At 36.6% G+C, this 21,470-nt stretch overlaps 3 protein-coding genes across 5 annotated transcripts; 1 reads left to right on the top strand and 2 right to left on the bottom strand.

Annotated features, from left to right (window-relative positions):
- Nucleotides 1-1,441: 1,441 nt before the first annotated feature.
- On the top strand, nucleotides 1,442-12,246 carry LOC8281835 (protein SHORT ROOT IN SALT MEDIUM 1). Its single transcript, XM_048376057.1, has 22 exons — nucleotides 1,442-1,609; nucleotides 1,758-1,868; nucleotides 2,288-2,482; nucleotides 3,003-3,293; nucleotides 3,876-3,976; nucleotides 4,208-4,852; nucleotides 4,957-5,002; nucleotides 5,717-5,809; nucleotides 5,891-5,946; nucleotides 6,202-6,316; nucleotides 7,249-7,460; nucleotides 7,545-7,608; nucleotides 8,711-8,884; nucleotides 9,051-9,081; nucleotides 9,153-10,264; nucleotides 10,441-10,515; nucleotides 10,621-10,695; nucleotides 10,783-11,118; nucleotides 11,281-11,502; nucleotides 11,596-11,637; nucleotides 11,717-11,779; nucleotides 11,869-12,246. Exons 2-22 carry the CDS (start codon nucleotides 1,797-1,799, stop codon nucleotides 11,956-11,958), a joined length of 4,110 nt encoding a protein of 1,369 aa, XP_048232014.1. The 5' UTR covers nucleotides 1,442-1,609; nucleotides 1,758-1,796; the 3' UTR covers nucleotides 11,959-12,246.
- A 299-nt stretch (nucleotides 12,247-12,545) lies between these two features.
- Nucleotides 12,546-14,813, bottom strand: LOC8281836. Its single transcript, XM_002522422.4, has one exon. The coding sequence runs from the start codon at nucleotides 14,399-14,401 to the stop codon at nucleotides 12,785-12,787; it is 1,617 nt and encodes a 538-aa protein (XP_002522468.1). The 5' UTR covers nucleotides 14,402-14,813; the 3' UTR covers nucleotides 12,546-12,784.
- Nucleotides 14,814-15,125: 312 nt separating this feature from the next.
- On the bottom strand, nucleotides 15,126-21,405 carry LOC8281837 (anaphase-promoting complex subunit 2). Of its 3 annotated transcripts, XM_002522423.4 has the most exons (17): nucleotides 21,175-21,405; nucleotides 20,990-21,082; nucleotides 20,680-20,911; nucleotides 20,206-20,504; nucleotides 19,931-20,002; nucleotides 19,149-19,393; nucleotides 18,602-19,018; nucleotides 18,291-18,492; nucleotides 18,060-18,171; nucleotides 17,884-17,966; nucleotides 17,143-17,262; nucleotides 16,963-17,051; nucleotides 16,812-16,893; nucleotides 16,190-16,372; nucleotides 15,932-16,000; nucleotides 15,673-15,843; nucleotides 15,126-15,505 (listed from the first exon to the last, which is right to left on the bottom strand). In XM_002522423.4, exons 1-16 carry the CDS (start codon nucleotides 21,403-21,405, stop codon nucleotides 15,721-15,723), a joined length of 2,652 nt encoding a protein of 883 aa, XP_002522469.2. In that variant the 3' UTR covers nucleotides 15,126-15,505; nucleotides 15,673-15,720. The 3 variants fall into 3 exon arrangements, with proteins under 3 accessions (XP_002522469.2, XP_048232020.1, XP_048232023.1); XM_048376063.1 differs by lacking the exons at nucleotides 15,126-15,505; nucleotides 15,673-15,843; nucleotides 15,932-16,000; ... (2 more) ...; nucleotides 16,963-17,051; nucleotides 17,143-17,262 and adding an exon at nucleotides 17,269-17,800; XM_048376066.1 differs by lacking the exons at nucleotides 15,126-15,505; nucleotides 15,673-15,843; nucleotides 15,932-16,000; ... (2 more) ...; nucleotides 16,963-17,051; nucleotides 17,143-17,262 and adding an exon at nucleotides 17,269-17,797.
- Between the last annotated feature and the right edge of the window lie 65 nt (nucleotides 21,406-21,470).

Genomic DNA, 21,470 nt, shown 5'->3' with positions numbered 1-21,470 from the left:
AATAAATATATATTTCAACAATAGTATCCTTGCATCGTAATTGCGAGTTTCTTGTACTAATTATCTTTTCTGTAATTATCAACTTTGGTCGTGTAACAATATATCATAGCAGCAATTTCATTTGAATCGTAAGTGTATGTAGAACATCAGCAGCCAAACAGAAATCGAACTACTATTGCAAGAAATTAATGATTGAGGGACAGAATGTCATGTCTGGATGTGATCACTTTTGGTGCTGCACTTACATGACAACTTTTATATGGAAAACACAATAACTCTTATGTTTGAAATGTTTTTATTTTTCTTTTGTTCTACAGTGCACACTGCCATCAATACAGGGGATTCACAGGTCAACGACTACTGAAAATTTCAAAGAGATAAGAGAAGAGAAATAAGCAAGTTTCACTAAATCTTTAGAAGGTTTGTGTCTGAAATGTCTAAGCATGGATGTGTTTAGAAATTCAATGAAATAGACATTCGTTCTCAAGAATGATTTTATGGCAGCCGAGCGAACATACAGTGACATGTGACATGAATTTAGCAATATGAAACAGCCCATTAATTACAGATTTTCCTTTCCAATGATTCTTTCACAACTTTTAACAGGAAAATAAAGCTTTAGAGTGACGAGCACTTTTAAATTGCAGTTCAGTTTTTTACTTTTATTTTTCTTTTAAATTAGAGGCTCAATGGAGTTTTATAATACAACAGCTATTTTTTTTTATATTTACAGGAAAATTCATAATTCATAACGAAAAATTCTGTTGAGATATAACGTTAATAATCACTGAAATATGAACAAACAAGTAAGAAAATTAAGAACATTAAAATTTAACAAGATTTGATAATATACCTACATCATCGGGAGCGATGAGCGGCTGTATTTGTTATTATTCGATAATCATGCTCCATTTACTCGTTGCGCTGCGCTCTACTCGTCCACTCCGCTCCACTCCAGCATATGTTCCTTAAACTGGTATATAAGCTATACCTAATAAAATCTACATGCAAAATTTTATTTTCAATATTCTTAATCCACTCGAAAAAATAAAATTGGTCGAATGGCATACAAAATCTAATCCTATATTTGAAATAAACAAAACAAGAGATAATAAAAAATAAGAGAGAATAACTTTACAAGAAGATACTATTAAAATTAAGAAAATACTATTGCATTTTTCTTTTATATCTTTCCAAAATAAGAAGAAAATATGTAAAATGAGATCAACTTCTCAGCTATTTATAGTAAAATTATTATGTTTATATTTATTTTATGAATAAATAAAATTTAAAGTAAAATAATATAAATTATAAATTGTTTTTCATATCTTAAGAAAAAAGTAATTTCGTTCCTTTCTTTCATTTTTGTTTTCCTTCTGTCAAGGAGCTCCAAATCTTCGTGCGCTTTATCCAAAAACAGATTAGGCCCATTAGATAAAAAGGTCCCGACCCGAGAGACCCAAACAACAGTTTCATTTTCTTTTCTCAAACCCGCCAACACGGCTCATCAAATATAAATTGTTTGTCACCTGAAATTTTTTAATCTGTGTCTCTGTTTGTTAGGGTTTTCTATTTTGTTTGCTATCATCCTGTTACACAGTCAATCAACGTAAGCTACCATTATCCTAATCCTTTACTCGCTTCTCTCTTAATTTTGATTTCAATTCTGAATTATCTGACTCTAAAGGCAGGATCCTTCTATGTGGTTAGGTGCTATAGATTGACTAATTACATGTTTGGTGTATTGTTAATTGCAGGTTTGTTACTTTTTCATCCTTTAATATATGGTTTAGAGCATGTATTCATCTAGAGGCAATAGTGCCTACGGGCAGCAAACATACGGAGGGCAATCTGGCTATGGTCAAAATGTAAGTTCGTCCCAACAAACTTGCAGCTTTGCTTGTAGTTTTGCAGCTACTTATTAATGGGTTTATTTTATTTTCTTTTGTTTAAATTTTGTATTTTGGGTACTGAGGTCATTGTTTTCGAAGTGCATTACACGTTTTATTTAAACTGAAGTTTGCAGCTTTAGCGGTGTGTTGAAATGCCTGTGTCCTTAATGTTCCAATTCTATAATTGGATTTACTGTGGGAAATTTGGCGTTGCTCAAAAATTAAGTTCATTATTTATGGTTATTTTTATTGAACATGCCAAGTAGGAAATGTGCTGTCCTGTAAGATTAAATTGAGAGAAACTCAAATTGTGCTTGCTGAAAACTGTACAGTTGTATCGGATTTTTTTTGAAGACGAATGTTCTCATTTTTCATTAAAATTTGTCTTTTTATAGCTGGGAACTGCGTATGCTGGAGGCTCAGTTGGAGGGCCTGATGGAGGATCTCAACATTCCCTGGCTGCTAGGCATTCGTCGATGTTGAGTGCTTCTCAAGAAGCAGATATTGGTGGATACAGAGGCTCTGCAGCACATTATGCGGGGCAATATGGGACTATCTATGGCTCATCTGCCATGACTGGTTCTCAACAGGTTGGTGGGACAAGTTTCTTCTTTTTGCTTTGTTCATATTTTCCTGCTATACTTCTGCATCCTGTTATTATACTTCTGCAAGGAATTGCATCATCACCTTCAACTTAGACGACCATTACCAAAGATTTTTTGACACCATAATCCTCATTTTGCTTAGCTTTCTGTTAATTTGACTTTTATACGTGTTATATAATCAGTCTCCTATTTAATGAAATCATATGCATTACATGCTTACATTGTGCTCGGACCTTTGATAATTTTTATAGCTAATGGAAGATGAGGATTCTGTTATTCTATATTTTTGAAGCCTTAGAATTATAATTTGGGAAACATTTGTGAATGATGCCATCCAAATATTTATTTTCTTGTTCATTGTGCTCCTGGTTTTGTTGCTATACTTTTAGACGATCTGTTCTGATTTAGTTTATTCTGTTATAAGTCTGAGGACTCTCGATTTAGGTATTTGATCAGCCACTGTTATAGACTTGTAAGGCTCTATTTGGAATTTGGTGTTGTGCAGGCATCCACAATCAGCGCCAAAGGGACTGGACCATCAGCTTTGGAAAGTCGCGGTGGCTATGCCTCAGCTCTACCTGATTCTCCAAAATATGCGTCTGCTGATTACATTTCATCATCTAGTCATGGATATGGTCATAAAAGTGATAAATTATATTCTGAGAAGATTCATGATTATCCGGCAATAGAGAGGCGTCAATATGGTGAACGGCAGAGTGCATATATGGGGCGGGAAATCCAAAGTGATCCAGCTACACGATATGCAGATCCTGTTAGTTTTAGTCATCAACATCAGGTGTTGCATCATAATACAATATTTTCTTAATTACAGTTCTTTAAAGAGGCTAAATGTGTTAAAGGTGATCATGTTAACCATTAGTTATGGAAATCTGGATTCTGTTGATTGGTTTCATCTGGATCATATAATGTATATCTTGTGTTAGACAGAGTTGCCATAGTAAAATAATATTTTATGTTCTGACTGGCAGATTGATCACGATTTGCTGATCAATGACTGGGTAAAGCTAGAAGTTGTCATTGTCAATGCAAATAAATAAAGCTCTACAGTTTTTGTATTATTTTGTATTATTGGATTTAGGATCTTTCAGGTTCATTTTAAGGCCCACAACCAACTAATACTTATTTAATTATATGAATAATGGTATAATTATGATCCTGGACTACAAATCAAATTCTCAATTCTAAGGACAGGTTTTGTAGTAATATGAATCTGATGCCCTTTTTCATCCAACATTATACACAAAGACATAAATTTTCATTAATTATATTTTAATTGCTTTAGTTATTGAATACAACTTGTTTCCACTGCTGTTATGTTGGTAACATTTTTTGCTTTTTCTTCCATATGTTGTGACAGGCTGGTATGTATGAACGCATCGATCAGGCATCACTTCTTCGGCAAGAACAGTTACTGAAATCTCAGTCTATGCAATCTGCTTCTCTTGACGGAGCTTCCAGGTATTTGTCATTTGTTAAATATTGTCGTGATGTGTGTCCAAGTTTAGCAAATTATGCATCTGAAATCTTACGGTGTTTGTTCTCGAGTTGCATCCTTTCCATTGATGAAGAGGCAAGGTCATCCTTGCCATGTTATAATGCATTAGACCTCTGTTGTAGTGATAGTCTGTGAACAGCTAAGTAGCTGGTACAAACTTCATGTTGCACTGAGTAGCAATACATTTCTGGCAGACCAGTTGAGTATCTTGCAGCAAGAGGTGCTGCTAATCGTCATTCCACTCAAGATCTTGTGTCTTATGGAGGAAGAATGGATGCTGATCCTCGCAGTTCATCAATGCTTAGTGCTTCTTCATATAGTGCGCAACATGCTCCTTCGATATTAGGAGCAGCTCCAAGGAGGAATGTGGATGATCTCCTGTATGCTCAGAGTTCGTCAAATCCAGGCTATGGAGTTAGTTTGCCCCCTGGTAGGGATTATGGCACCGGCAAAGGGCTCCATGGGACATCCCTTGATTTGGACTATCGTGGTGGTCATTTGAGGATGGATGAGCGTAGGGATGATAGAGCTGGCTATCTTCGGGAGTTCGAGCTAAGAGAAGAGGAGCGTCGTCGAGAGCTTTTGCGTGAGAGGGAGAAAGAAAGAGAAAGGGAGAAAGAAAGAGAACGCGAAAGAGAACGAGAGCGAGAAAGAAAGCGCGAAAGGGAACGCATTTTGGAGCGACGTGAGAAGGAGAGGGAGCGAGAGCGGAAATGTGGACTCAAAATTAGGCGTGAACGAACTCCACCAAGAGTCTCAAGGGATAGACGTGGGCCCTCATTGATGAAGGAGGAGAGAACCTTGCGACGAGATTCTCCAAGCCATGAAGCTTCACATAGGTGGATCATGATGTTTCAATTGAATCCTACTCTAGTTCTGAATGTATAGCTACTTGTGTATCTTATAGCCCTCGTAACTAACTAGCTGTTCTGTTATGCTGAAGGCGTCACTCACCTGTTAAAGAAAAAAGAAGAGAATATGTCTGCAAGGTAAAGAAAAAACAATAGAAGAGTTTAGTAATTCAATCATGATAAGAAGTTTTACCTTGCCAACTATCCACTCTTTTCCTAATGGGGCTCTTGAGTGGGGGCTAAATTGGATTCAGTCGCGAATCTACATGCTGTTGCTTCTAGTAGGGCCTGCCTTTTCTGTCCTTGGCCTAAGGCTTCTGTCTCTGGTCGCTGCTCACTTCTTGTACCTTTCTCAAAGTTACTTTTTGTTTCATCTTTCTACTGTTGGAGCACTTCTATTCTGGGCTGCTTTGCTTTGGCTGATTCCTTTTGTTTCTTCTATTCTTTGGCAATTTGTTTAACATCCTCTTGCCTCTTTCTCTTTCCCCTTCTTAGGACATCTTCCAATTTTTGCACTCGCTAGCCATTGCTTATATTAATTACATCAATGAGGAAAAAAATTGCATTCATAGAGATACTATGCTGAATCTCTTGTATGGTTTCCAAAACTTTAAATTTGAATTACAAATTCCGCATATGGGAACTTCTTTTTCTATTGATGATTAGACTGCTCTTGTGGTTATTGCTGCTAAGGAAATGGACTGATTTTACCCTTTTAAGTAAGAGAGGAATTCACAGCCTGCTGTTTATATATGACATACTATATTTTAGGTCACATCGCTGTGTAGTTTGCAACCTGAGGTGTTCATAAATAAATTTCATTTGTATCTCTAATTGATGTGTGTTTTGCAGATTCATGCGTCCAGTCTGGTTGATATCGAGCGGGACTTTTTGTCCTTAGATAAGAGATACCCCAGATTGTTCATGTCACCAGAATTTTCCAAGGTTTGTCTTTCTAATTCTCCTTCCTCTTTTGGAGGGATATCAAGATCTTCATCTAACTTTTTGCTTTAATGTCTCTATAAGGTTGTCGTAAACTGGCCAAAGGAGAATCTTAAACTTTCTATCCACACACCTGTCAGGTATACTGTACTTTGTTTATGTGTTTAATTGGCTAGATGTTTTCTTTTAAGCTTCTGTAGACCATTTGTTAGTAGTTACACTATAAAGGTTTATGCATTTGGAGCAATCCTTGCTCTTTTTTAATTTTTATTTTCTTAATATCATTGTATAACTGTTTTAAGCTTTAAGAAGGCAAAAGGATAATTTCTTTTTTTCTTTTTTGAGAGGAAAAGAAACCATAAGACTTATATTTGTTAACGTATTGACTGCAACAGTTTTGAGCATGATTTTGTTGAAGATGCAAGTGCTGTTGAGGCAAGAGACCCTCCTTCAACTAAGCTTCAACAACTTGTAAAGTCAGAGACTGGGCATACAGTATGGAACGCAAAGGTAGTTTGCTTGGTATTTATTTCTGTTTTTTATTTCTCCAAATTAAATACTTAATAAACAATTAAGAATGATTCATATTAGTCCAAAAATTGATAGGCATCCGTACTTGGCAGCAGCATGGCACGCATACATTCATTTGTTTTGGAATAGTATTGTACAATTTTATGAGTATAAGGACCTTTAGGATTCAAGAGAAATATGGTTATAAGTTGGAGGACTTCTTGTATAAAATGGCTGTACAACTAGCTATTCTTTATGGTACAGACTTTTCAGATTCATGTCCATGATTGAGTAATTGAACAAGGGATGTTAAGTTTAGCATGTTGCAATTGGAAGAAAATCAAAAGCAAAAGTGGAAATTAGTTAAATTAATATTGTTCAACCTGGTTGATTTAGATTTGTGGATTTATTTTGCTGAAGAGTGGTTTTGCTTTCAATGGGAGATTTGAATTGGATTATAGGGAAGATCTGGAAGGCTGACAGACATGATGCTGGTTGCAGAATTGAAGAGGATGGAAAAATGTTATTTTGCCAGAAAGTATCTACGGATGTGTTGTGGATGACTAAATAAAAAAATTAGTCTAGCTGCTTGAACTCTTATTTTAATTTGTTTGTATAGGATTGAGTTTGATGAGGGGGAGTTTCTATAGTTATTTCCTTCTCTCTAAAGTAACTTTACTTTATCAATAATTTCCTGTGGATGACTAAAAAAGCTCCATCCTGTGGTAATAAAAGGAAAGTACAAAAGTGAGAAAAGGCAAAGATACCGTATCAAACACCAGTTTGTTTTATCCTATATACGGTTTACTTCTCTTTTCATTTAATTCTGTTGTTTTACATTTAATTATGACTGCTGCATGATGTTTTTTCTTCTACCCTGTTACTATTATAATATTTTCTGAGTAATATCTATTTTTGTCTTTATGGTTCAGATAATTTTGATGAGTGGACTTAGTAAGAATGCCCTGGAGGAGCTGTCATCTGAGAAAAGCTATGATGATCGTCTACCACATTTCTGCAATATTCTTAGGTTTGCCATCCTAAAAAGGGATCGTTCTTTCATGGCTATTGGTGGTCCATGGGACTCTGCTGATGGTGGCGATCCCTCGGTTGATGATTTTGCTTTAGTTCAAACAGCCCTCAGGTTAGTATTCTTTTAACTTGTGGTGAATTTTCATATGGATATTGATTCTCTTTGAGTTGTATTAATGCAAAGTTCTATTTGTAGATATGCAAGGGATGTAACCCAAATTGATCTGAAGAACTGCCATAACTGGAATCGTTTCCTGGAGGTATTTCTCTGATATCTTTTCCCTCCCTTTGTTATGATGTGAATTGCGTTCTTTTGAGCATGTTAGATATTTATGACTGTAATTCCACAAGCTACTGTGGTTGTCCCTATGCTGGTGGTTCAGGATAGATGCTTGAATCGTCTTTTTACACCGTTAAGTGAGCTGGTAGATTACTGCGTGGATTTTTATACTTTGAATAGAAGGTGTCTATTGTAGTTTGAATACTATTAGATTTAGATGAAATCGGTTGCTAGATTTTGCATCTGGAATTGTGGAACCAGGGTGCCAATATTTTCCTAACAGTAAGAAAAATGGGATATTTTGAAGTTATTTGATCAGGGTGCCTATAGGTGTTTCTATGTGTGAATTTTTGGCCGCAGTGTGGAATTTTAGCGGGTGGTTGCTCATGAAACAGTGTCAAGGCAAAAGAATGTGAAGGGAGAAACTGGGGAATAAGAAAAAGGGTCATTCTGACCGTGGGTATATAAGAGTCTTCTACCTCTTTGTTTTTTTGTCTTTATTTGGTCATATGCATATTTTGTGCATATTTCTGCCATAATATAGCATAAAAGATGTAAAAAGGGCTAAACACAATCACAGACTAAAACTTCATAACTGGCTAGGGTACTGTTTAACAAAAATGCCTTCTATTAGAAACTGGTTTAATAACTTGTATGTTATTGACTCTTAACAAAAAGGCCTTCTAGTTTTGAGTTGGCTATCTATTAAGCAAACACATGCAGACCCCTAATCTAATCATAGGTTGGCATATTCATGCTGCGATAGTATAACTGGAACCCACTAGCTATCACAAATTTGACTGGTTAATTTTTTCTCTATTATATATATATATTTATATTTTTTTATTTATTTTTTGCTTTCAATGAAATGAAGACCAAGTGGTCTTATCAATATGATTCTGAAATGCTCTTTGGCAACTGAGAAGTTAACCATCAATTATTTATTCTGGTATGAGAAGTCCTTTGTCAATTTAGTCTCCTTTCCCCTCTCGGACATTGTTTACGTCCGTGGGTTCTATAAATAATGGTGTTTATTCTTTTAGATCAGAGAGCTGATTTTGACTCTTGTTTTTCATGGGCAGATACACTATGATAGATATGGCAAGGATGGGTTCTTCAGCCATAAAGAGATCACTGTCCTGTTTGTTCCAGATTTATCTGAGTGCCTGCCGTTGTTGGATGCATGGCGAGAACAGTGGCTTGCTCACAAGAAGGCTGTAGCCGAGAGAGAGCGGCAACTCGTGTTAAACAAGGAGGTGAGTTCATATCTGGGGCATGCACTTTTCCTTATACTCTGCTTTCTTGGAGCAGTATTGACTAGGGTTGCTTTTAATGCCTTTTGTTTCTTTGAAAATCATTTCTATATATACATGAAGCATATTTAATAGGCTCGTGCTAATGTCATGTCTAATGTTTTCTCAGAGGGCTAGAGAGAAGAAAGAAGGGCAGAAAGGTAATGGAGCATCCAAACTTCTTTTGCTACTTTTTCATGTAAACAATATCTTCATTCTGTTTACCATTCAGATAAAGGGACAAATTCTTCAAAAGATTCTAAAAGAGTGGACAAATCAGAAAAAACCAAAGAGTCTGCGCCTTCAGGTGCCAACAAAACTGAGAAAGATGGAAAAGGTAAAGTTACTGCGCAAAAGGGTGATGAAAATGACAAGAACCTTGAGAAAAAGGAGGGGACTGAACAGGGGGATGCTGCAGCTGCTCAGATAGCTGATGGTGCGAAGACTGGAAAAAAGAAGATAATAAGGAGGATTGTCAAACAGAAGGGTCCTAAAAAGACAATTGATGCTGGGAGTACTGTCTCCAAGCAGAATGAGGCATTAGGTGAGAATGATGCGGTGGAGAACAATAAAAGATCTGAGATTTCTAGTGAGCAGAATGAATCTTCTGCTGATCCTTCTGGAGTTAAAACTTTTGTGAGGAAGAAAGTTGTAAAAAGGGTTCCAATGGGAAAAACTACTGAAAATAAGGATAAGGAATTGCAGCTTGAGGTTAAAGCAGAGAAGGTAGCGGTCTCCACTGAAGATAAACCCAAGGATAATTCAGAAACCAGCAATGCTGTGGGCTTGCCAGGTACTAATGTCAAAACAGCCATAAAGAAGAAAATAATTAAAAGAGTAATCAAACGGAAGCTCACTAGTGCGGCCCAGAAGGATGAAAAGAAAGTAGCTCAGGCAGATAATATAGCAGAAAATCTGGAGAAAGAAAGAACAAGTGGAGAAAACCAGGCGAGTAAGGTACAGAAATTAGAAAAGAAAGTAATCCCTACTTCAAAATCACCAAGTGCAGAGAAGCAAGCTACTGTGCCCATATCAAATAAAACAGAAACCAAAGCTGTCAAGGAGGATAAAAAGGACGACAAGGAAACTGATGGGAAAAGTGGCTCAGTTAATAAAATTGATGGTAAGACCGACAAACAAAAACTTGCTGAGAGGGATAATTATGAAGGCAAGAAAGGAAATCCGAAGGGTGATGAAAAGTCAAAGGATGATAAGAAGGACAAAGATTGGAAAGATGATTCTAGGAGCAAATCTAACAAGGATTTGAAAGAAAAGAGAATACCTGAAGAGCCTCCTAGACATCCAGGATTGATTTTGCAAACAAAAGGGGACAAGGACACTAAGGTATGTTGATCATGGCCTGAAAAGAATTATTTTTATTGCAAAAACTATATGGAAATATTTTCTTGAGCAAATTCTTCTAGTATTCCTTGTTTAAAAAATAATGAGGAAAAGATATAACAATCTATACCTTGTGTCTAACCTGTACCAACTGCCAAATGGTTCATTTTTCCCTGCAGCTGCGCTCATTGTCCCTTTCGCTTGACTCACTCTTGGACTACACTGATAATGATATTGAGGAATCAACATTTGAGGTTTGTTTTAGTGTTTTGTATTGTATTTCAAATTGCTGTTGTTCCGTGAAGTCAGAGAGCTAAAGTAATTTACTATTTTCCCTCGTGTCAATTTTGTTATTTCAGCTTTCATTATTTGCTGAATCATTTTATGAAATGCTTCAGTATCAGATGGGCTCTCGTATTTTGACATTTCTTCAGGTTGGTTCAAGTTGCTCAATCTATCAATTTGCATATTCATGGGGTCGTTTATTAAGAAATCCTTCTGTATGCATCTCTTATTTGTAGAAACTGCGCATTGAATTTGTAACAAAAAGAAATCAACGTAAGAGGTTGCGGGAGGAAATGGAAGAGAAAGATAAGGAGAAGAAATCATCTACCAAACGCTTGAAGACTAATGAGCTTGATGTGAAAGCTAAATCCACAGAATCTGACTTGTTAAATGCAGACCAACCAGAGGATCGAAAAACTAAAGATAAAAAAACTTTAGAAAAGGAAGATACTTCTGTTGACAATGGTGATGAAGGAAAGTTGGAAGATGAATCCGATTATGAGGAAGACCCAGAAGAAGATCCTGAAGAAGATGAAGAAATGGAGGATACCGAGGATGACTCGTTTAATGAGGCAAGAACTTGTAAATATTTCAATAGCAAAAATGATTTCAAATAATTTTGCTCATAGGACATAATATTCATAGCATGACACGGGGGAAGGGATTACCTTCTTTCCTCAATGATACGCTTATGATATGCATACCATCTTGTTGAGTACTTCTATTCGGTACAGAAAAATGAAGAAGATGAGAAGATGAGTCTGGAAGCTGATCATGAACCAGTGGCTGGTAATGGAAAAGAAAAAGCAGAGAAAGATGCCAAAGAGACAAAAAGTGAAGAGGCAAAGGCCAAATCTGATGTTGATTTATCTGAAAGAAGTGACGCAAAGACGGTGACTGGAAAGAAAGAGCCATCTATTGCTGAGGAGTCTGTGATTGACAAGGAACTATTGCAGGTTGGGTTTGCAGAAAGTATAATAACTCTTCTTTCAGTATGTGGGGATTTTTTTTGTCCAATCTATTATAACAAGTTTTATTTCATGAAACAGGCTTTCAGGTTTTTCGATCGTAATCGAACAGGCTATATTAGGGTAATGATTAAAAGTCTTATCATGGTCTTTATGTTAATCATTTCCGAGAGCAGCTCAGGAGTATTTGTTACTTTTTCAGGTTGAAGACATGAGGTTGATAATCCATAACTTGGGGAAGTTTCTGTCCCACAGAGATGTCAAGGTGAGAATTTCCATGCCCATGTTCAGGAGTTTCTTTCTCTTTCTCAATAAGTTGGAAAAAAAGGGTACATTATGCTTGTCCTATGTCAGGAACTTGTGCAAAGTGCACTGTTGGAGAGCAACACAGGGAGAGATGACCATATTCTTTATGGCAAGCTCGTCAGAATGACTGATAAATGAGTCTGCGGTTTCTGGTCGGTCTTGATAAATGCTCTTTGAAGATATCTCCACTCAATAGCTCTCGATGAGGGTATGGGGCCTTGTTGATTATGTTCAGATTGATTTTGATTTTGTAGTTTGTACCTGTTTTTGTAGCTTAGGTTTTTCACAAGTCTGATTAAATAATGGGAAAATGTAAATTGTCATCTGAGTAACGTAACAAGTGAAGTTTTAGGGGCAATTATAACTATGCTCCCGGTGATGATCCTGGCATAGATTTTGATTTATGGTAGAAGCTGCTTTGTGATTTCTTATCGCTTGAAAAAGCAGGTTATATTGCATAAAAAATAACAAACAATAATACTTTGAGCATAAATGGACATTCATTTTCAAAGCAGCCAGGGCCTTTAGCCCTCAAATGAGGCAGTCTAATAGAACAATGAAAAAGAAGCAAGGGCATAGTAGAAATTGTCATCTGCTAATTAAAACATATGCACTGAAAAAGAAGCTCCTTTATTCCTGAACAATTAAAACTAAAAAAGAAGCTCACATTACTTGACTTTCAATGGGTTTCTGAGATGATGCATAATTGAAGAAACAAAGCCATCTACTGAGTCAGCCGGTGTCAAATGGGTTTGGTTTATTAATTTAAACAATCATCTTGCTCTATAAATAGTCTAACTGTGTAAGCTTATAGTTGTTGGCATTTCTATACTTGTTTCACTAGTGCAAGAATGAAATTACTTAAAACAAATAGTAAAGGAGGATGAGTTTAACAACATTCATCCAATAACAAGAAAGAAAGGACAATATTCCTAATGGCGGAATAGCTATTAGCCTAATAGCTTTATCCATGAACGCTAAGCTCAAGAAGAGATCTCATTGCTTGTTTCTTTACCACTTTACCATACAACCCTCTTCCCAACCTCATTACTTTCTCCATCTCCACCACATTACCACTTCTCTTCAATCCCGCCATCAACACTTTCAGCACCCTCTCATCACTTCCTGTTGCTTCCGCAACACTATCCACCACCACATCAACTGCTGGAAGTCGCCTTCCCCACCTCCTCAGCAATTTCTCCGTGCTGTATACCTCATTATATGCTCCCCAAAATGATGCCCTCAAATAACCCTTCTCTTTCCCTCTCACCATCCACCTTTTCATACCTTCTTCTAGCCTAAAAATTACAGCACCCACATCTAACCCTCTTTCTAATCCCATCTCAATCTCCTTCACTTCATCTTTTGAACAAACTTGTTCTTCAAATTTACATCTCTTGCATTGACAACGGAAACCCCATGCCTTTGACATTGCCATTCTCTTGTACAATGGCGAAAGCACATCAAAATATGGGAAAGTGATCTCCTCACCTGCCTTTATATCTCTTGAAGCATGAACTAGGACATGATCCCCTACGTGCAGCCTTCTAGCATTGGGATTACATGAATGATTGATGAATGAAGCTAGTACCCATAACCCAAAACCATAATAATCACCATTCTTCCCTAACACTTTTGCTGAAATCGAATCTTCAACAAGGGAATTCACATCCAATATACTCATCATTCTAACAATATCAATTTCCTCACTCGACTCTTCGTTCTCATTTGCGTCGGGCCTAAAGAGACTCATTTCAGGAACTTTAATATCATCTTCCTCTTCACCACTCGACAGTGTACACACCAAGTGTTGAGTTCTATTACACTTTTTGGTATATCCTACTACTTCGTCAATGAAATTCTTCCACATAACCAATTGCGCATGCTCACCAGAATCTTTACTCGACAATATACCTCTCTCTGTAGCAATGGCTTTGTTCACCAACATCAAAGTCCCCGCATCAATGTTCTTCGTTGCAAAAAGACCTCTCCCACTAAGTTCAGACTTCTGAATCTGCACAGAGCCAATATATTCAGCGAGCTCAGGCAACTTCCCGCGAAACCCATTTTGCACCCAATCAGAGAGATCAAGAACGCCAGTTCTTGATTGAAACTCAAGTTTCTTGCATTTCTCCACATACCCATTTACTATTTCAAGATTCCCATTATCCTGTTGATCAAGAAGAGCTGTTTTAAAGCAATCCAGAGCCACAGAATACCTATTCAAACATAGCAAGATTTTGCCTTTGCAGATAAGAGACTTGAAATGGGTACTTTCAATTTTTAGTGCTTGATCACAATCTTGAAGTGCTTTATCGAAATCTTTAAGCCGGGATCTTGCTTCAGCTCGGTTTGAGAGGGCTAAACAAAGAGATTTCTTGATCTTGATGAGATTATCTTGATTTGGGGTCTTTGAAATCTGGTCTTGGCAAAGATTGATGAGTTGAGTATAGAGTTGTACGGATTCTTGCCATTCTTCTCGGAGAAGGAGTTCGTTGGCCTTTAATCGGAGCCCTTGCATTAGCTGTTCTGGTGTTGGCTGCTGCTGCTGCTGTTGTTGTTGTCGATCCTCTTCTTCCATCTTCTTGATAGTGGTTATGGGGTATCTGTTCTGTTCTGTTCCTTTTGTTCTGTCTTTGGACTTTGATTTAAATTTCCAGAGTTAGTAACGGTCGCTTTTTGTAACTGCAACGGCTATTTCGGGGTTGCTTATGATCTGATATGATATTCTTTTTTCTAGTTGCGATAGTGATAGTGATTAAAAAATATTAACTAGGGTTACTTGAAGGCCTGCAACAGTATTCGGTTCGAGAAAAAGAAAAAAGAAAAAAGAAATACAAAAAATCAAGAAAAATTTAAAAATAAAACAAAAACAAAAACAAAAATGAAAAATATAATTTTAGGGATAAGTTTTATAATATCTAATAGCCATCTAATTAAGCTAAGCTTAATCAAAGTTGACTTTTTTATTTTATTTTAAATTTTGATGCTCAAGATTAAAATAATTTCAACTGAGCCATACTTTTCGTGATTATTATAAATAGAATTTAGTAACAGGAGATAGAGTGCTCTCATATGTTACATGATTGGGAAAATAAATTTCAAGTTATAGTTATAATTGGACATCAAAACAAAGTTAGAATTTATTTTTTAAGAAAACTTGTTCAGTGGCTTCTCAGCTAATTAGTTGGAAGTTGGGAGTGTCAAGTGGCTCCTCTCATTTGCTAAACAGCCTCTGCAAAATGAGAGATGCAATACAACCTCTATCTACTCAACAATTTATCATAACAACTATTCTACCAGACTGGATAAAACTGATTTACAGATACATGAAAAATATTAATAAGGCAAGTAAACAAAGACAAAATCTTTCTTAACTTGTCTGAACACTGGATCCATTAATCTGTAAAGAAACAAGTAAAATCTTGTGCTGAGACAATGTTAAAGCAATCTTCTGTAGCAGGACACCTGCTTTCCAGTAGTATGCAACCAATGAAAAGCTTCCACCCCACAGGACAGTAGCGCTTTGCATAACATGAAGAGAACGTTAGTCAGAAGCCACAACTTCAGTCAGAATTGCTGAAGTTTAAAAGTCGACTCTTGCTGACAAGATCACCATCATCACAGAGCTACATTTAGTTTGCTTGGATTGCTGAAAATGCTCCTTCCGGAAAGTAGATCTGTACTGTATATGGTTCCAACAAACAAATTCAGTGATTATCACTGTCGTGCTAGTTCTTTCCAGTACTTAACAAGACAGTGACACAGAAGGTCAACCAAACTAGATAATGATGAGCTGTTAAGTGAAAATATAGTGCATGATCTGCAACAAAGTCGTGAAACAAAACTTACTTGTCCTTGTTGTGGAGTGGAAGGAGGCATTTTAATCATATTGATTTCTTACTTCTTCAAAAGGTACATCCCGTCTCTTAGTTCTAACTTCTCTTCAGAAACTAAACCTGATAAAAAGCTTTGCAGCTGCTGGAGTGACTTGTCATAAGGAGGATCAGCTACACAGAACATCTACAGCAGTGTTTGCTTTTGAGTAAGTTGGCTAAACTGATATAATTAGCCCAGCTGAAACTCTGGGAATTTTCAAAACTATTCTCACCTTGAGTGTGTTGTGAATTCGATCCAATGCCATGCTGCCGAAATTTGTGAGCATCCCCATTATAAATTTCTACAAGAAGCCAAATGCCATTAGAAAGCTAAACTAAGAACATGAGACTTTTCATCAATTTGGTCACAACTCCACATTCACAAAAGCATACATCTGGTTCCTTCATATTTTCTGTTTCTTAAAAATTCTGTTACCAGAAATTTCTCCATAACTAGCTAGACTCACTTCCTAAATATTCATATAACTTACCTCGTATACAGTCATTTCTTTGCGTATTTGGTCCTCAACTGAGGCTACAGATCTCTCTCCCTCCTCATCACCTACAAGCAGCTTCTCACAACTATCACCATTCTTAGTAACATCAGCCATACCTTCCACTAGCGTAAATACATGATCATTAGCGTTTGCCCCAGGTGACTCTGCAAGAATGCCCTGTAGATAGGTGAAAACGATCATGTACTTGCTATATTTAGTCCTTAGAATTTCCACATCCATCAATTTGCATAAGAAAACCCATCAATACCATGCAGACCATTTTTAGTCGGAACTTTCCAAGAAAGGTGAGAAGTTATCTTTACAGTAACATTACAACTCAAACAGTTCAAATTTAAAAATAATTGCAAGTAAAAAGTAAACAAATGTAGAATACTAAAAGCTGAATTTTCAATGGCACAGAAAATTTCAGCTGTAGAAGAAAAAGAATTCCCAAGCGATGAACCAGGTATGGCTCGCCACCTATAATAACAGTGGCATACTCTTTGCTCAGTCAGAATAGCATTTCCTGCTTTTGTTAACATATGGTTGCTTCAAAGTGAATGCTAGAAAGACAGAGTAATCAAATACTAAAATGAACAAGTTTTTCTATATCTACCTTGCTTGTCCAGAAACTTATTCTTCTATTCAGCGCATCCAGTGGCACCCCAATAGCAGCTGCAAGCTTACAAGAGGTCCAACTGATGTAGAAAAGAAATACTGTTAGAATTAATGACACACTGGCTCTTGAAATGATATTTAAAAGCTACCTCGTTTGATCTTGAAATTGCATGATAATTGCAGCATGTACAGGGGTTACAGTGAACTGCATTTCCCTATCTTCAAATTGCAATTCCAACTGCAGCAGGCCCATGATATGAAGAATAAATAAATTTTGAGGTAACACCAAAAAGAAGAGATAACTGAATGAAAATCTTCAAGGAACGAACCTTTACTGTGCCAAGGTTTTTCTTCCAAAGTAACTTACGAGGAGTCTTGATTTGATGAAACCTTTTTGCATATTCATCGAGCAACTTTTCAACAGGATCAGGTACATTAAGTCCCTCCTCCTGAGATTAAGTAAAACAAGAATTATGTCTGCCAAATGAAGCTTCTAGAAAATACCGGTAGGGTAGGCAAATATACACAGGAAGACCATAATTAAGGCATGAGACACATGATCATCTTGCAACTTTTATACTTGATACTTTATGCACGCATAGAATATAACTAAAGAACATGGACTACAACAGCAAGAGGAAAATTTGCAGACAGATTTAAGTTAAAACCCGAAAAGAGGACATCAGCACTAGTTGTTGATTCAATTGAAGACATGAGACATGACTAACAATCCTAAGCGCCTAAAAATCATGCAGTAGAGGTTGCTTGGGGAGTGTTGTGGTACTTGTAACTGCTGCCAAAATCTAAAAGAAACCAAGTTGTTAATTTTAATCTGCTGTTTATGTATAAAATTAATTTCGATGTGGAAGCTACAACATATAACCTTATATGTAATAGCGTCCTGCACCAATAAATGACGACGTTCAAGTAAGTTCCATCATAGATGCCCATGAAGATACTTTGTTTGTTAAGTTCCACTACATTCTGCTGCAGTTTTCAGAATTCTGAAAAAATTGTTCTGCACAACGACAAAATGATAAAGCATAGCAAAGCAAAGTTGTTACTACTACCTGGATTGGAGGCCAAAAGTTTGTAGATATAATTGTAGCATTAAGAATATCCAAAGATAGTTCGAGTTCTTTTTCCTCTGAACCTAAAAGTTGTGTCAACAAAAAGAAAAGATAATTAATGGTACACAACTGTTAAAAAGGTATAATAGGGCTGTAATTTTTGAACTTAGAGTTACCTGTTTGAGATGACTGCATTCTTGCCTTAATATTGTGGCTTGTTCTCTTAGAATCAATCAAATCATTAAGCATAATTTCACACTTTTGCATACTGCTCTCTCCAAAATTTATCTGGGGAAACAAAATATTAAACATGAACTATTTGAAGACAATGAAACGTGAAATTAAAACTTCCTTATATAGCAAATCCGACTAAAGAACAAAGACCATAATAGTGCAAGACTACCTGCCTTGAGAAGCTCTAAAGTACGTATTTCTGAGTCAATGTCATAATCAGATTTGTTGATAAGCTTTTCAGCAAGCATCACACGGTATTCATTAACAAGTTGATCTTTTGAACCAAGTATGCTAACAATCATTCCCAATATGTCAACCTTCCTTTGATTCCTGCTGCCCTTTGATGGGTCAGCCTCCACAGGATCAGGCTCCCAGCTGAAAGGGCATAATTCAAACAAAGAAACAATTCAACTCATGTAATACAGTTAACTCAGCAACTTTAGTCATAAATTAGATTCACACATGTATAAAAATTCGCACATACCGTACAGCATTGATCCATGCTTGCTTGTCATCAGTATGGAAATCATCATAAGCACCAGCATTTTCTTGGCTTTCTTCATCCCTGTTTAATTCTTCAAGAAGGCTATCCCCAGTAATTCCAGAGCCATTTGGATTTCCCCCATTCCCATCTGTAAGCATGGTCACAATGCATTTTATGGTATCTTTCCTACCCCTTAAATAGTCTCTTATTGGTTCCCCAACTGCTTCAAGAAAGACCCCAGCAGGATCAATTGTACGCAGTGCCTTTATAGTAGAAACATACTGATGCAATATGTCATTTGTTGAGGCACCTGCAGTCAGCAAGCGGTATTTCAGGGCAGAAATGAAAGACTCAACCAGCTTTGAATGTTGTCCAGTATATTCCAGGCACTGTTTTAAGTCCTCAATTGCCGGGGAGCTGCAGGGTTTATAAAAATAATCAACGTTGAAATACTTGAAGCCATACTACTCAATAACTAACACTGCAGTTTCCTCCTAGAACATATATCTAAAGAGAAGAAATAAGGTCAGGATCCAAAAAGACTTGCCTGTCAGGATAGTCCACAATAATCTCAAACAGCTTGGCTATTCTCAAATCTTGCAATGTTTCATAAGCAAAATACTCTAGCCGCAACTGCCATCTAACAAGTCCTTCAGAAGGTCTTTTAGTTCCAGGATGACATGATGATGGATGAGAAGCCAAAGGTGATTTAAGGCTATGTGAAGGGCTAATACTGCTAACAGAATCGCCAAGAAAAGCAAGAAGTGCATGCAAAAATTGAAGAGGCACGGCCTGTATAATAAACCTCCAAGAAATCATCCACTAGGAATACAAGAATAAAGACCCAATCACAGGCATAGCATAGAGAACCAAACAATCCGACTCAAAGCAAACAATTATAGGAAGGCACTCTGTAAGTTTGGAGGATATCAAATGCCATAGAAAGACTGCAAAATTTTGCACATACTACAAGGATGTTTGAAATAAAATTGGTGCAAGACAAATAAAACAATACATCTTCAACTCTATGTATGGAACTACAATCTTTAGTAAGTTTTCAGCACAATCATTTCTCTAACCATGTCATAGCAAATGATTAAGCTTCTTGTCCATGATATTCTCTGAGCCCAATGCCCAGCCAATCATTTGTTAAACAGTAAACTGGACCAATAAAGCCATCAATGTGAAGGGCCAGCCATAATTTGCCAATTTTTGTGCTCTACATGGACTAAATCCATGGAAAATAGGATACCCATAGGTAAAGGCATTCTGATCCAACAACTCTATGGGTTAAAAATATGGAAATGCTAAAAAAGCATAGAAAGAAACCTGTATCCACCCTTTAATGGGCTCCAAAACAGAAGCCCTGTAATCATCGCCAGCCAGATCATGCACTTTTGCCTGCAACCAGAAATAGGAAATATTCTGTATTACAACTAAAGATAAAATGTCATATGTACCTCAGAAGACAAATGACGCTTTCAAAAAACAATTCTGCATCTGAAACATGTTCAGTGCTGGGATACAGACACTATAAATTCCTGTGCTTCATAGCAGAGAAGCAATGAAGAAGTAAATGATAGCAAAATCAATGACATGATCACCTTTAGAAGCAAAAAGATGGCAGAAGCATAAGCATCTTCAGTCATAGAAGTAAATCCAAGACTTCTGAGGTCACGAACAACCTTGCCAATGTTCTTCACCAACTTGTTATTCTCAGTGAATTTACCTTGGAGGTAGCATTCATCAATATCCATTTCAGCATTTCTAAGGGATAGTTTGCTTCTTTCATCTAAATCCATGTCATCTTTATCTTCAGAATCATCATCATCACCATTGACCTCTCCATCCACAATTGTGCTTAGCTCCTCCAGCCTTCCCTTAAAATACCAGTGTAGTATTTCTAAGAACAATGTAAAGCATGGAAAGAAGAGTAGCAATTAAATTTATAATTAGTTGATACAAAAAATTAAATTTATAATTAGAGATGCTCTTACACAAGAAATGCTAATACAAAAAGAAAGAGGAAGAATTAGCTTTAATATCCATGTAGAAATAAGCCAATAAAGCATATATACCAGGAAAATGTCGAGGAAGACTGTTCATAAGAATTGAGGATACCATCAGCTGATATCTTGAAAAAGCGTACGATCTTTCCTCATCTGAATTACATTTTCGTCCAAGTAAACCTTCCTTGTAACATTGCAAAGCATGAACTAACATTAAAAGACACTTCTCCTGATGCCGTTTCTCCAACGATATCTCTTCAAGGGCTCTACACAAAAGTTGCTCCAGCTCATGGCCAAAATCCTGCATCTTAACATGTTATGATGCTAGCCAAAACAAACAGAATCCAACCACAGCTAAAATTATCACATGCTTACATACAGGACTACTTTTACTTTTCTCAAAAGCAGCTAAATTGCTATAACCATCAAAGTGCTGCCAAAATTTTGAACTCCCATTCTTCTTAAAAGTTTCCTGTCACAACAACAGCAAGATAACTATCACTCTAAGAATAAAAAATTAACATATAAAAACACTAACTCTGAATCATTAACCAAATTAACAACCTCTAATGACTTAAAAAAGTGATCAAGGACCAGAGATTGAAGACCATGCTTGCAAAGAGAGTGAATATGAGACACAAGCCGCGGTCCCAGTGAAAGGTCACCATTTCCGTTAAGAAGACCGGAACATGCGGCACAAAATCCGGCATAGCGTTCAGCAATTTCATGGAAAGAATCGTCGCTAATTGTATCCAAAATCCCTAAATTCCCCACTAAAGCAGTTTGCTCTTCCATTTCTTTAAAACCCTACAAAAAAGTTGTGGTTTTGTTTTCTATAAAGTTCCAATTTTTTCTTTTTT

The sequence above is a fragment of the Ricinus communis genome, chromosome 1 (genome assembly GCF_019578655.1).
Source record: "Ricinus communis isolate WT05 ecotype wild-type chromosome 1, ASM1957865v1, whole genome shotgun sequence".
NCBI lineage: Eukaryota > Viridiplantae > Streptophyta > Magnoliopsida > Malpighiales > Euphorbiaceae > Ricinus > Ricinus communis.
This window is presented reverse-complemented; position numbering and strand designations above follow the sequence as displayed.

Excerpts from the sequence above, each read along its gene's own strand:
- LOC8281835 (XM_048376057.1), top strand. The coding sequence starts at position 1,797 with ATGTATTCATCTAGAGGCAATAGTGCCTACGGGCAGCAAACATACGGA. Across the intron at positions 3,294-3,875 it reads GTTTTAGTCATCAACATCAG|GCTGGTATGTATGAACGCAT; the intron begins GTGTTGCATCAT and ends ATGTTGTGACAG. Across the intron at positions 11,638-11,716 it reads ATCGAACAGGCTATATTAGG|GTTGAAGACATGAGGTTGAT; the intron begins GTAATGATTAAA and ends TTACTTTTTCAG.
- LOC8281837 (XM_002522423.4), bottom strand. The coding sequence starts at position 21,405 with ATGGAAGAGCAAACTGCTTTAGTGGGGAATTTAGGGATTTTGGATACA. Across the intron at positions 17,967-18,059 it reads AATGCAGTCATCTCAAACAG|GTTCAGAGGAAAAAGAACTC; the intron begins GTAACTCTAAGT and ends CACAACTTTTAG. Across the intron at positions 15,844-15,931 it reads GAATTCACAACACACTCAAG|ATGTTCTGTGTAGCTGATCC; the intron begins GTGAGAATAGTT and ends ACACTGCTGTAG.
- LOC8281836 (XM_002522422.4), bottom strand. The coding sequence starts at position 14,401 with ATGGAAGAAGAGGATCGACAACAACAACAGCAGCAGCAGCAGCCAACA.